Source organism: Phoxinus phoxinus (genome assembly GCF_949152265.1).
Source record: "Phoxinus phoxinus genome assembly, chromosome: 20".
In the NCBI taxonomy this organism is placed as follows: Eukaryota; Metazoa; Chordata; class Actinopteri; order Cypriniformes; family Leuciscidae; genus Phoxinus; species Phoxinus phoxinus.
In genome coordinates, this window is record NC_136895.1 from 11,472,657 (window position 1) to 11,485,399 (window position 12,743).

The 12,743-nt window shown below is 37.9% G+C and overlaps 1 protein-coding gene across 2 annotated transcripts in view; it reads right to left on the bottom strand.

Annotated features, from left to right (window-relative positions):
- The window catches only part of impg2b (interphotoreceptor matrix proteoglycan 2b), a 29,227-nt gene extending 21,582 nt beyond the window's left edge, over positions 1-7,645 (bottom strand). The window contains exons 1-7 of one of the 2 annotated variants that reach the window (XM_079592364.1): positions 7,373-7,645; positions 7,045-7,287; positions 4,904-5,070; positions 4,754-4,785; positions 4,440-4,472; positions 3,910-3,965; positions 99-3,361 (exon numbers count right to left, since the gene is read on the bottom strand). In XM_079592364.1, coding sequence (XP_079448490.1) covers positions 99-3,361; positions 3,910-3,965; positions 4,440-4,472; positions 4,754-4,785; positions 4,904-5,070; positions 7,045-7,287; positions 7,373-7,454 — 3,876 coding nt within the window. In that variant the 5' untranslated portion in view covers positions 7,455-7,645. The remainder of the gene's footprint in view (positions 1-98; positions 3,362-3,909; positions 3,966-4,439; positions 4,473-4,753; positions 4,786-4,903; positions 5,071-7,044; positions 7,288-7,372) is intronic. The other variant, XM_079592365.1, reaches the window with a different exon arrangement.
- Between the last annotated feature and the right edge of the window lie 5,098 nt (positions 7,646-12,743).

A 12,743-nucleotide genomic window follows, 5' to 3' on the forward strand; every position in this document is an offset into this window, starting at 1 on the left:
AGAAAAGTTTAAGAGGAACTCACAATTACTCAGTTAAACAAGCTATGTACAAGTCTTAAGTTAAATAATTGTAATAATTATAAATTGAATGTACTCACCACATTGTTGTCATCTAAAATATCATTGGAAATGTCCTGTGGCAAGATTTGTAATGTGGAGGAGAAAGTCTTTTGAATAGTAGTTGTCAAGTCATTCAGTATAACAGTGATATCCTCCACTTTCGAGATAGGAGTTGGGTTGTCATCCTCTGCAGGTTGCAGTTGGACAACATTTATGTCAGGTGTTTCAGGTACAATCTCCGGCACCTCTGAAAGTTCAGATATCGACAAAGGTGTCTGAGACGTGACTTCAGGTGTCTCTGACATGGCTCCATTTGTCTTCACCATAACTTCAGGTGCTTGAGATATGACATGCGTTGTCTCTGTTATGACATCAGCTTCTGTAACAACCTTATGCGTCTCTGTTGCAACTTCAGGTGTCTCATTTACATCTTCTGTGACTTCATGTATGATTTCCACCACAACTGTCTGTGTGTCCTCTAGAATTTTTGATGGATCTGTAACTTCATGTACGTCCTCATTTATGGCAGTAGTCAGTATATCCTTTTCCATCCCAGTAACAGTAAGGTTTTCAAAAACTTTGAAAAGTGTTTCCCCACCACCTTCAATCGTTTTAGGTGTTTCTTCTAGCTTATATTCAATGCCTTCGGTTCCAAATGCTACAATGTTAGTTTCAGGGGTAACAATCTCAAAAGAGGCATCAAGTGTAGCCTCAGGCGTTATTCCAGTTGTGGCAACACTTGTGAAAATACTAGAAGTTTCTGTGGACTTTTCTTTAACCGAATACCTTTCAGTACTTTCCTCAGATGATTCCTCAAAGGTGGCAGCCTCAGTTACATCCCCTAATCCAGCATCACTTTTTCCTCCCTCAGAATCTTGAAGTGAGATTTCAAGAACTGTTTCTTTGTCTGTGCCAATGTCAACCCCAGTAACATCTGTCATCATCTCACCAGATTTCGTAATGGCAGTTGTGTCCTCATCCACAGGTGTGTCTCTCTCAGTAAACACATCGGAAGCTTCTGTAGTTTCCTTGGTCACTTTGGCTATACCTTCAGCTGTCACCTCCGTAACTTCTGGGGTCTCAGTTACAATGTCCTCGTCCTTACCCAAATCATTCTCTTCAGCATCAGGAGTGATCTCTGTAGGCTCATGAGTTTCCTTCGACACTTCATGAGTACTCCCGGTCACGGTATGAGGAAGTTTTTCAACTGTTGTCATCTCTGGTGCAGGTTTGCCCTCTTTAGCGTAGGGTGTCTCTTCCTCATCTTTGTCAAGTAATGTTTCTTCAAGTGTGTCCTCTGTTGATACAACATAAGATTCTTCAAGTAGGTTTTCCACTGTATAATTTCTAGCCACCTCAGTTGATGTATATGCTGGTGTAGTGGGTGAGAGCATTTCTGGCACAGCAGTCACATATGTGATTTTGACAACAGCCTTATCTGTCAAAGCTTTTGGCAACCCATTTGTGGGGGGAACCTCTAGCAGTTCTGTAGGAGTTGTCTGCTTTGGTTCCTCTGGTAAGACATTCTGAACAGGAGATATTTCTGTAGGAGAACCTACCGGAGGTCTATTAGTGGACGTCCTTACATCAACATCTACATGCTGAATGGTAACAAGTGCTGATTTATCAGGACTTTCAGTAACGCCTTGTCCAACATCAAGTTCAGTTTCTGAAATAAAATGTTCAATGTATTCTCTAGTGACTATTGAGGGAGAATTAGTACTTCCTGGTGAGTCCTCAAGGGTTGTAGGGAGATCTGTCTCATACTTTTCAGAGGTGAAACCACCCGGATTTCTACCAGGGGGCATCAATGTAACCTCTGACACAACGTCAACTTCTACATATTGAATTGTAGCATCTACTGTTTTAACAGGACCTTCAGTAGCACCCTGCCCAATGTCCAGTTTAGTTAATGAAATAAGCTCTTCAGTAGATTCACTGGTGACTCCTGTAGGAGTATTGGTAGGTATCCTTAGTGAGTCCTCAAAAGGTGTGGGAATATCATTATCATATTTTGCTGAAGTAGAATCTTCTGGATTTCTTTCAGTGGTCATCAATGTAGACTCTGAGACAATGTCAACCTCTTCACGTGGAATGGTAACACCCACTGTCGTAACAAGACCCTCAGTGACATCCTGTTTCACAGTGGTCTCATTTGTGAACTCAGTAGGTGAACTAGTGTGTGTCCCCAGTGTGTCCTCAAAGGATGTGGGAATAACATACTCATATTTTCCAGAAGTAGAATATTCTGGAGGTACATCAGTGGTCATTAATGTTGATTCAGAGACAATGTTCACCTCTTCATGTTGAAGTGTTATAATTGCTGTGTTAATCGGACCATGAGTAGCATCCAGTTCCACCTCCGGTTTGGAATCTAAATTAAGTTCTTCAGTGAATTCACTGGTGATCATTGTAGTGCTTATCCCAGGTGAATTCTCAAAGATTGTGGGAATATAATACTCATAGTTTTTTGAAGTAGAATCTTTGGGAATTCTATCAGTTGTCAATAATGTAGACTCAGAGACAACATCTCCTTCATGTTGAATAGTAACACCTGCTGTCGTAACCGGACCATCTGTAGTGCCCTGTCCTAACTCTGTTTCTGAATTAAGCACTTCAGTAGAATCACTAGTGTAGGTGACTATTGTAGGAATAGTAGTGCTTATTCCTAATGAGTCCTCAAAAGTCGTGGGAATCTCATAATCATACTTTCTTGTGGTAGACTCCTCTGGAGTTCTATCAGTGTTCATTAATTTAGACTCTGAGACTACCTCAACCTTTTCATGTTGAAAGGAGACACCTGTTGTCTTAAATGGACTACTGGTAGCATCATGTCCCAACTCGGTTTCTGAATAAAGCTCTTCAGTAAAATCACTGGTGACCACTGTAGGAATAGTAGTGCTTATTCCTAGTGAATCCTCAAAGGTTGTGGGAATCTCATTGTCATATTTTCTTGAAGTAGACTCCTCTTGAGTTCTATCAGTGTTCATTAATTTAGACTCTGAGACTATATCAACCTCTTCATGTTGAATGGTAACATCCAATGTTTTGACCGGAACATCGGTAGCATCCAGTTTGACTTCCAGTTCAGTTTCTGAAACAGGTTTCACAGTGGCCTTACTTGTGAGTTCTAAATGTGAACTAGTGCTTATCCTTGGTGAAGCCTCAAAGGCTGTGATAAGATCAGGCTCAAGCGTCATTTGAAGCTCTGCAGCCATAGTGGTGATTAAGATTTGGTCTGCAATGGTCTTTGGTGTGGCATCCTGTGAATCTGTTACTGCTTCAGGAATCAGAATACTGACTGTGTGAGGAAAGAGAAACAAAGAGAAGGAGGAAGTGTCAGGGTAAATGTATGTCATAAGAGGTATTTTGAGTCATTTTTGAATTTCATTTTGTAAATTGGATCCATTAATTCCATGCCATTAATTATCTTCAGGATCGCAGGGCAAAACTCCAAGTACCCTATTGTTAAGGCTAAGCCCATGTACAAATAATTAGTTACACTTGACTAAATGGCAGAACTTTGTCTGAGGATCCTGACACCTTTACTTCATTACAAGACACTGAGTACCTAAAAAGGATTAATGTCTATTCTGAGAGCAGTGTATATCCTGAGCTAGAGAGCACTAGGTCTCTGTTGATATGACTGCAGGGTCTCATGCGGACATTTACAATACAGATGAATCAGAGCATAACTTTAATCAACAGACTGCAAAATCAGTCAATATAAATAAGACTTTTTGGAGTCTAGCAACTTATTTTGAAATATTTATAAACACAGGGAATGTGCATACAGATCCATTGTTTAAGAAGCATATTGTTTCAAACAATGTTGTAAACTAGACTGACCTTGTTTGGTTGTGGCCAGGTTTGCTTGTGTTGGCGCAGTAGTCGTTGTCTGATGTCTGTGAAAGAGAAGAAAATTATACATGCTTTTAAAGGTCAGTAACATACCCCAAAACTAAAAAATATAATCTTCTTATTGGCAAACGAGTTTAAGGAAATTAACTGAACCATAAGGAGTGCTATGTCTCTAAAGCTAGCAGAAAGTGAACTGGCTTTAGCAGGGACTAAAGGTATGGTTACAATTTTTGCAGTCTGAAACCACAGGTCTGTATTCAACTTTAACTAGTAATGGGTGGTTCTTTTTTCTGCAAAGCACCAGTGTGTGCTCAGAATTAGCTGCCTTAGCTGCCTGGCTAAAGAAAGAATTGGTGTTTCGGGTAATTCAATTAGTGTTAGGGTTCGGTTACATACTGTACGTTACAACCTGAGCTCCACACTGGGCATTTGCATTAATATATATTTAGGCTGCTGGACCATGCTAATTTATGTAACACTATGTTGTTTTGTGCCCTTTAGTTGCCTGGGAGTCCTACCTGCATTCAGGCTGCCATGGGCTGGTGGGTACACTATCATAAGACAAATATAGGAATTGTGTGATTACACTGTTACTTTGCAAACAGTGGGATGTGACGTGGGATCTTGTTTTTGTGTCTATATTAACACATAATTATGGTAAATATGAAGATGTGCAGTGTTGACAATGTTTGGCGTCAATTTGTGTGTGATGAAATTCAACACAGTGTAAAGCCTGAAATTAGAAGTATTTAGCTTACAATAGTATCATATTTATGTACCATGATATCAACATGATACTCCACGATGGTAAATGTCTGTAAGCAGTTCTCACCTTGTTGATGTCATCGAAGCCGCTCCTACCCTCTGCAAAATACCATAAACGTCAGTTTGCTTCTTTTTTTTTCTGTATCTTTGAATTAAGTTAACAGTGTTGATTTGATAACTATTTGTGTGGTATCATTACATAGACAATGATACTTACACTTGATATCAGAGCAAGGTGCTCAGCTGACTGGCTAAAGCTCCGGCCGATGTCAAACACGCTAACACTACTGTTTTGACATTTCCTCATCCATATCTGGTACTCTTCTTTCTCGGGTAAACGATCCCAGAAGATTTTGAAAGCTTCCCACACTGTTTCCTGGCACACTAAGGAACAGAAACAATTGCAAACATATATACAAATTCCCATAAGCATGCAAACCCATAGCTACAATGCAAACACACATACACACACTTAAATGTATGTGTGTGTGTGTGTGTGTGTGTGTGTGGGGGGGGGGGGGGGGGTAAAGTACCTATTTTCAACTAGTTCTGAATATTTTTACAATTCAGTTTGACAAAGTATCAATAAAATAGTGAATAAAACAGCCAATTTCTGTTAATTAGTGCATCGCTGCATTAGCTTTAGCAACATGCTAACCTAAAACTGGAATCAGTCGCGAATTGAATCTCCAGAGCATTTTGCTAATTAAACAATGCACTTTGTAGATTTGCTGTCTATATAGTGAGCGCCAGAACACTCACTTATGAGGTTCAATTTCAGTGGCTGCCAGTGTAGACAGCAGACAGTTAGGCAGCTCACTAGATTTTGGAAAAGATCTAGTGAGAGAAACTATAATTGTGGAGAAGAAATAATCTGCCAAAACACCAGCTATGAACTCCGCTGTAGTGGAAATTTACATCACTTATAATGGATACCCCTTTCATTTAGAAGACAGAAATAACAGAATAAATTCTTTATTTCAAAATTAAATCAAGAAAAAGCAATAACTAACATAATGGAAACATCTCTTATCCTTATCCACACACGTCAATTGTTCCAGACAAACTTTTCTTTTATTTCTCAGTTTGTGAACCAAAATTACTATTTTCGGTATGCGCCGCATACTTTCTCAATGTAAGCAAGTGGAAAATTAAATGCGCAGATGGAGGATGTTAACCCTTGCAAGACATTTTGCGGCTCCAGTCGAAATGTTCCAACTACATCTGCCCGCCATACCGACAATATATGACGACTACCAGAACTCAAGTGCGTAGGAGGGCAGAGGTCACCAGTTTTCCTGGCAGAGCGAAGGATCTGATCACTGTCTACAGTGATTCAGTAGCATTGGGGACTTCAGGAGAGCGAGAGGGAGAAATGGGGAATTCTGGCCTTTCCTACTGGAACGACACATTTTGACAACATTTGACTAACAGTGCTAGACGGACACCTCAGATACTTTGCAAGCCACACCTCCGTTATCAGCTTTAAAGGGAAAGTTCCCTCCAAATGTTTTATTTATTTACTCAACATCATGTTGTTTAAAACCCATATGACTTCTATTTTTCCATATAACTCTAAAGAAACCACTTTTGGTTTCCATACAATCATACAAAATTCCATACAATTAGCATATATATAGTGGGGACACTACACATTACACATTAATGTTGTATTTTTATTTTTAAATCAATTATTGACTCAAATTGTTATGGTGATTATATTCTTTCTAATAAAAAATGGTATTGAATTATAAAAATGCAAAATAGTCACATTCACAAGTCGTTGCAGACTTTAGTGCCCTATAATACGTAGGTTGCCGTGGCTACACTGAATCCATTACACTGCAAGCATAACCTTTATGTAAAATGGCAACACTTGTTTCACGAGTTGTCGTAATTAGATTCACTAGGGTCATCTGGGTCCTATTAATGCAAACAGGGAGAGACATTATTCTCAGCGGCGGTCTCCAGCAGGGGTTTGATACTTTGATTGCGTCTAACTTCAAAATGCTAATGTGTGATCTTTAGAAAGAACATTGATGTGGAAAAGTGTGTTGAGTGCATCTGAATATTTGTGCATGATCACATGTACGACGGAGACAAAGAGAGCGTGTGTTTCTGTCGTTTCGAAATCGTGGTTCAAACATGCGGTTACTTGGACGTTAATGAACTTGGTCAGGTTGGCTTAGTTTATTAATATTGATGAAAAGTAGAGCCGTGAGCTCATTTTTTCTCGACATAATGATCTCAAAGAGCATCCGTTTACACGATAGAAGTCTTCTGTACCTTTTACAATTACCATTCTTGGCCACTATCCCAGAAACGCAACTAAAACGGTAAGAAACGTCTGGTTCTTACCTCGCAGGTGAAAGTAGTTGAGATGATTCTGTGCTGCCTGTTGCACCGTCTCATGCGAGCAAAGTTTAACTCCATTGGGGAACAGAAGGTCTCTTTTCCGTCTGGAGAGAGCCATTTTCCCCTCACCGGACACGTAACTCTGTGTTTTACCTTTACCTGCCACCATTGAGCGATGCAAAACGTCATTGGCGTCCAAAAAAGTCCTATATCCACTTGCTGAATAATCCTCACGAGTTTCAGAACCTTATGAAGAACGAAGAGTACATGGTCACAAGATTGCAAGCATCACAAAACTCCTTAAGATCCATTCGGGAGAGGGGATACATACCTGCATCAATGGAGCAGTGTCCGGTCAACAAGCATAGTAACACCACAGCCCACCAAATGCATTTAAAAGGTACACCAGGCATAATGATTCCTTATTCCAGCACACACAAAAGTCATCAATGTTTTTAGTTTACGAACAGCTGTAATTTGGGCATCCCTACTTGCAGCCCCAAAAACTAATATAAAGAGTTGAATTTATTAGTCTGCATTGCCAGGACATCCTTTCCTTGTCACGGAGGGATGCGATCACGTAGCTTTGAGCTGACGTCTCCCCATGCGGCTTAGCAGATGGCTCTTCGGAAGATTTTTCTTGCCCACTAATCCTATTTGTTAATTCTTCTGAGGAAGCTTGTCGAGAAGTCAGTGATACTCTTTTATTGCCCACCTGCAGGATCCGTCTGGATGCAGAGACATCCAAATTCCAGGCATGGATTAAGTCCTGTAATTTATGGTCTGATCCGCTGATGAGTTAAATTATGAGAGAGGCTTCCTTGAGCTCCATTGCTGCTATTGTGCTTCAATCTGAAGAGGGTTGCAATGATATCACTGTACGTGGGGTAATCGCGCAATCTAACGTGATGCTACAAGGAAAGATCTCTTGTTAAGTGTTTGACTGGAAGTGACACATCCCTTTGTCTACAAGTTTTCCACGTGCTGTGACCATACAGCTTACAGGGACTTCATCTTTATTGGGTTTTTGGGTGTATTCCATGATGGCAGGGATAGTATGAACAGATGGGCACAAGAATTAGCCAAATAATAGCAGGTTTGGTAAGGTATCAATGGGTTGGTGGAGGACATCAAAAGCAAAGCTGTTCATTCAACATATATTGAGTTAAAATATCGAGAAACTTTGAACGTTGGTGAAGCTTAAGTTTAGTTTACTGTCTGAAGGTTATGCAGGCCTTTGATAGAACGACAGATCGATTATGACAGCATTTCTGCTGCCATAATAATAATACATGTCAAATAAATGGTTAATAATGGTCACTTTTTGTTTAGATTAATATAGTTTTAAAGCAGTCATTTTAGTATTATTTATGTACTATAATAATATTATTTTGAATAAGCTTTTAATTTTAGTTTAAGTTTTATTTTATTTTTTAATTTCTGTTTGCCACTTCATAATATAACAGTACAGTTATAGTTTCAGAAATGTAAGTACTTATTTCAGATAGTTGGCAAAGCAACATTTTAAGTTTTTTGTCAAATATTCATAACGTATTTTATTTCTGCTCCATTTAATTTAACGGAAACCATTTTTATTCGTTTTAGTTTCAGTGAAACAACACTTTTTAAAATGCAATAATGAGTATTTTTATGATACATTTTTTTTTATTATATATTTTAAAAGTTTTTTGGGGGGGTGGGGGAGGGGTGGGTAAGGTTAAAGCAATACAATAAAAGGCATTTGAAAATATTTTCAAAAAATATTATTATTATTTTTATACGAAGAGGGCTCGCTTATCCTGGCAAGCTGAAGAGTAATTCTTTGTAATAGACCTTTTGCAGTACCAGGTCCTCTTATCACTACTACTTTCTTCAGCAGGAAGTTGTGTAAGAGTTTAAGTAACGTTTGGCTTCACGTGTGCATGGGTTTGTCTCCTAATAGAAAGAGAAAGGAAGGGCTGGGGCAGGTCATCACGGGTCATCACCTATTGAATTCAGACAGACCGCGTGGTGACATTTCGAGGTTTAATCATTAGACGTTATTTATCGGATAAAATGGTAAGTAGTTGGATGCTCGCCCGGCGGCGATCCGTGCGGCTGTCCAGAGAGCCGGATAAAGCTGTAATCCTTCCACTCACATTTACTGTACTTGCTCGATATGATTTAGCAGAAAGCCACTTACAGTTCATATGCACTTCTTAAATATATGAACGGAGAGATGTTTGGTAGAAAGTCCTGGCTGCTCTTTTCCACTCAGTGAACGTGAATGGGGACGGGAGCTGTGAAAATGACTTTCTTCTGTGGAACAAGATGTTTATGTTTTTAATGATTATATATCCAATGTACTGAATATTGTACAGCTTAGTATTATTTATGTAATTAGTAATTATATCATTAATCATAATGGTTACACTTTATTTCGATAGTCCACTTTAGACATTCTACTGACTTGTAGTTGCCAAGTTACTTAAAGTATAGCCAGAATGTATGTTGGGGGACCAACAAAATACAGTGTTAGCAGATATTATATTAAGCAGACAGTCTATTAATACTCTAATGACCGTTAGTTGACATGTGGCTGCAAAGTTACTTATAGTTAGTAGAATGTCTAAAGAATAATAATATAATGATTGTTATTGTTATTACTAAAACAAGGATGTGAGTGGCCAAACTATTTTTTATTAATTTTGATGATAAAATAATAAAAGGCAAATTAATGAACATTACGTTATTATGAATTATGTATTTAGTATTATTTAGACAATTAGTAATTATATTATTAATTATAATTAATATGAATTTATTATTATATCATTAAATTATTTAAAATATTTTCAGAACTCACATTCATGTTTTAGTTATAAAATAATACTAATTATGACTGGGTATTATTCTTAGTATTATTAATATAATTTCGAATTATATTATTGATGAATATTAACCTATATTATTATTATTATTTATATTACTATTATTATGACTTAAACAAGGATGTGATTGCGAAACTATTTTAAATAATTCTGATGATTTAATAATACAACGAATTAATTGGCAACACTTTATTTGACAGTGTCCACGTTACATGTAGTTACTGTCGGAATTACTATAAATTGTGCATAATTACATGCAATTAACCTTAAACACAACCTAATCCTACCCTAACCCTATAGTAAGTACATGTAGGTAATTGATATTACTCAGCACTTAAATATAGTTACACTGTAACGCAGACACCTTAAAACAAAGTGTAAGCAATTAATTAAATAAATAAATGATTATTATTATTACACTCTAAAAAATGCTGGGTTGTTTCAACCCAATTTTGGGTAAAATATGGACAAACCCAAATGTTGGGTTAAAAATGTAATGTAAAAATTTAACCCAACGGCTGGGTTTGTCCATATTTTACCCAAAATTGGGTTGAAACAACCCAGCATTTTTTAGAGTGTACTATAAAACAAATATTTGATACTACTACTAATAATAATAATAATAATTCTATTTATAAAATATTTGCGGCAATCAGATCCTTCCTTGTTTTAATTGCTAGGACTGAACCTGAAACCAGAGGCCTGGTTGTCAGAGTAGATTATGGGGTATGCAACAGGGTTGAGGGGGGTGTGCAGGATCCCGTCTTTTCAGAGGCTTTAATTCTGCTCTAATCTCAGAGTCTAGTCCAGATGAACTCTAGTGTCATATAGTGTAAAGTTGCAGCATTGCCTAAACCATGCTGGCTACTACCATTGTCAGACCTGATTAGAGGAAAGCCCAACAAAGATCCTAAATCCCACTGTAACTTCCCACTCAGGCCATGACTTTAAGGTCACACACACACACACACACACACACACACACACACACACACACACACGATTAGAGCATTGCTGTCATGATGTGGGAGAGTCAGTACAGTTCTCCTTTTTAGTGAGGCAAAAAATAAAAAAGCTATAGGGAAGTGGTGATTCTTGTACAGGTAAACCAATAATCTCTTAATTTTCCTTGCGGGAATCCTTCACTACCCTCTGGAATAATCTCCCAGTCAACAACATTTGAATTAGTGAGAGAAAGAGATGGCACCCAGCAGCGTCCGCTTTAAATCCCATTCCCATCCGAACACCGCCCATCTGCTCCGATCGCCATCATTCTCCTTCAGTCCCACTCCGTTCATGCGTATTCAACCGTATTCCCCAATGAAGGATGAGCTTGATGTATAATACTCATATTGGGATGATATATATATATATATACAAAAACGTACATCTCTGATTTCATCACATTTTCCGCCATATTGGATTTTGTCCGAAACCTATTTTTGACAACTAGTCCTAGGATTTTCGCCCAATTGGAACCAAACGAGGGCAGAAATATTCTATGGAGTCAATCACTAATTATCAGATTTTTTTTTTTTAATGTTCGATTCACCATCGCGACAAAACATTCGAAGTGGGTGTGGCCACTTTTATAAAAATGGCTATAACTTTTGAATGAAATTAGATATTTTCACCAAACTTGGTACGCATATGAGCAGAGATTGGCTGCTTGGTAGCATAAAAATAGGTATAATTTCGCAACCGTTAATCCAAATGACTTGATAATGGGGATAGTCGTGTATCTTGAAAAACATGGCCGCCATCGAACAATGAAATTTGAACACCTATTAGACAAGTTTGACTCCAAAGGTCTGTGAGAATGTATATGATTGTGGTATATTACGTGATGTTTAACACGTGTGTTAAGGTCTCTTCATTCTGAACAATTTTGTATCAAGAACCACTAGAGCACGGTAATTTTTCTGCATAGTAAACATAAGTTATTCTATGATAAATATATGAAATAGTAGACTGATGGTGAAATGTCACCCTAAAATCAATAAATAAAAACAACAACTTTGCATTCTGACATTATTTTTAAGACAATTAAGCATATTACAGCCAAATATGCTTTTTTTACATTAGGTTTTATATTCAAACTATTCACAAATAATATATAAAATTGACCCCGACACTCTTTGTAATTTTTATTTTCTTTGAGAACCCCACAAATTGCACAGCTAGCAAATGTTTCCATTTACTACTAAATGCTTTAATTCGTCGTTGTCATGCATCCAATTAATACAAGTCCAAATCTGCAATTATTTTCTTTGGAAGCAAAACGCGCATGAAAAACCAATCAGCGTGGGCCGTCAAACCTTCTTCCAAGCGAATGCTTAAAGTAGCGCAGCAGGGGTTGATAATGCCTGTACAGTCAGTTTTCTTTTTAAAAACTTGCATTTCTTTTCATCACTCTCCACTTTGAAAGTTTTCCATTAATGAAAAGCATTTTAAATATATGCCAGGTACTGGATAAATAACGTTTATGATGTTATTTATTATTTTAGTAGGCGGCGAGGGGTCCAGCTGAGCTCTGGCCAACTCACACAAACATTAGAGAAAGCAGTCTAATGCTTTGTTTCGATTTCATTACAGACGTCCGTGTTCTCTTGTGCCTCTGGAAAAAGGACTGCTTTTATGTTCTTCTTTTGTCTTTAACGGACCAAATAACTGCATTGTGGGGCTTCCAGAACTGCTTGAACTCTCGGGAACACAATGCTTGTTTGTAGTGATGGCACTATTGGTTCCAGCTGCGGCTGTCAGGGATATATATTTAGATTTAGTGATGTTCAGTCAGTAAAAGCATTACGCCGAATAAGATCATTTGGAAAT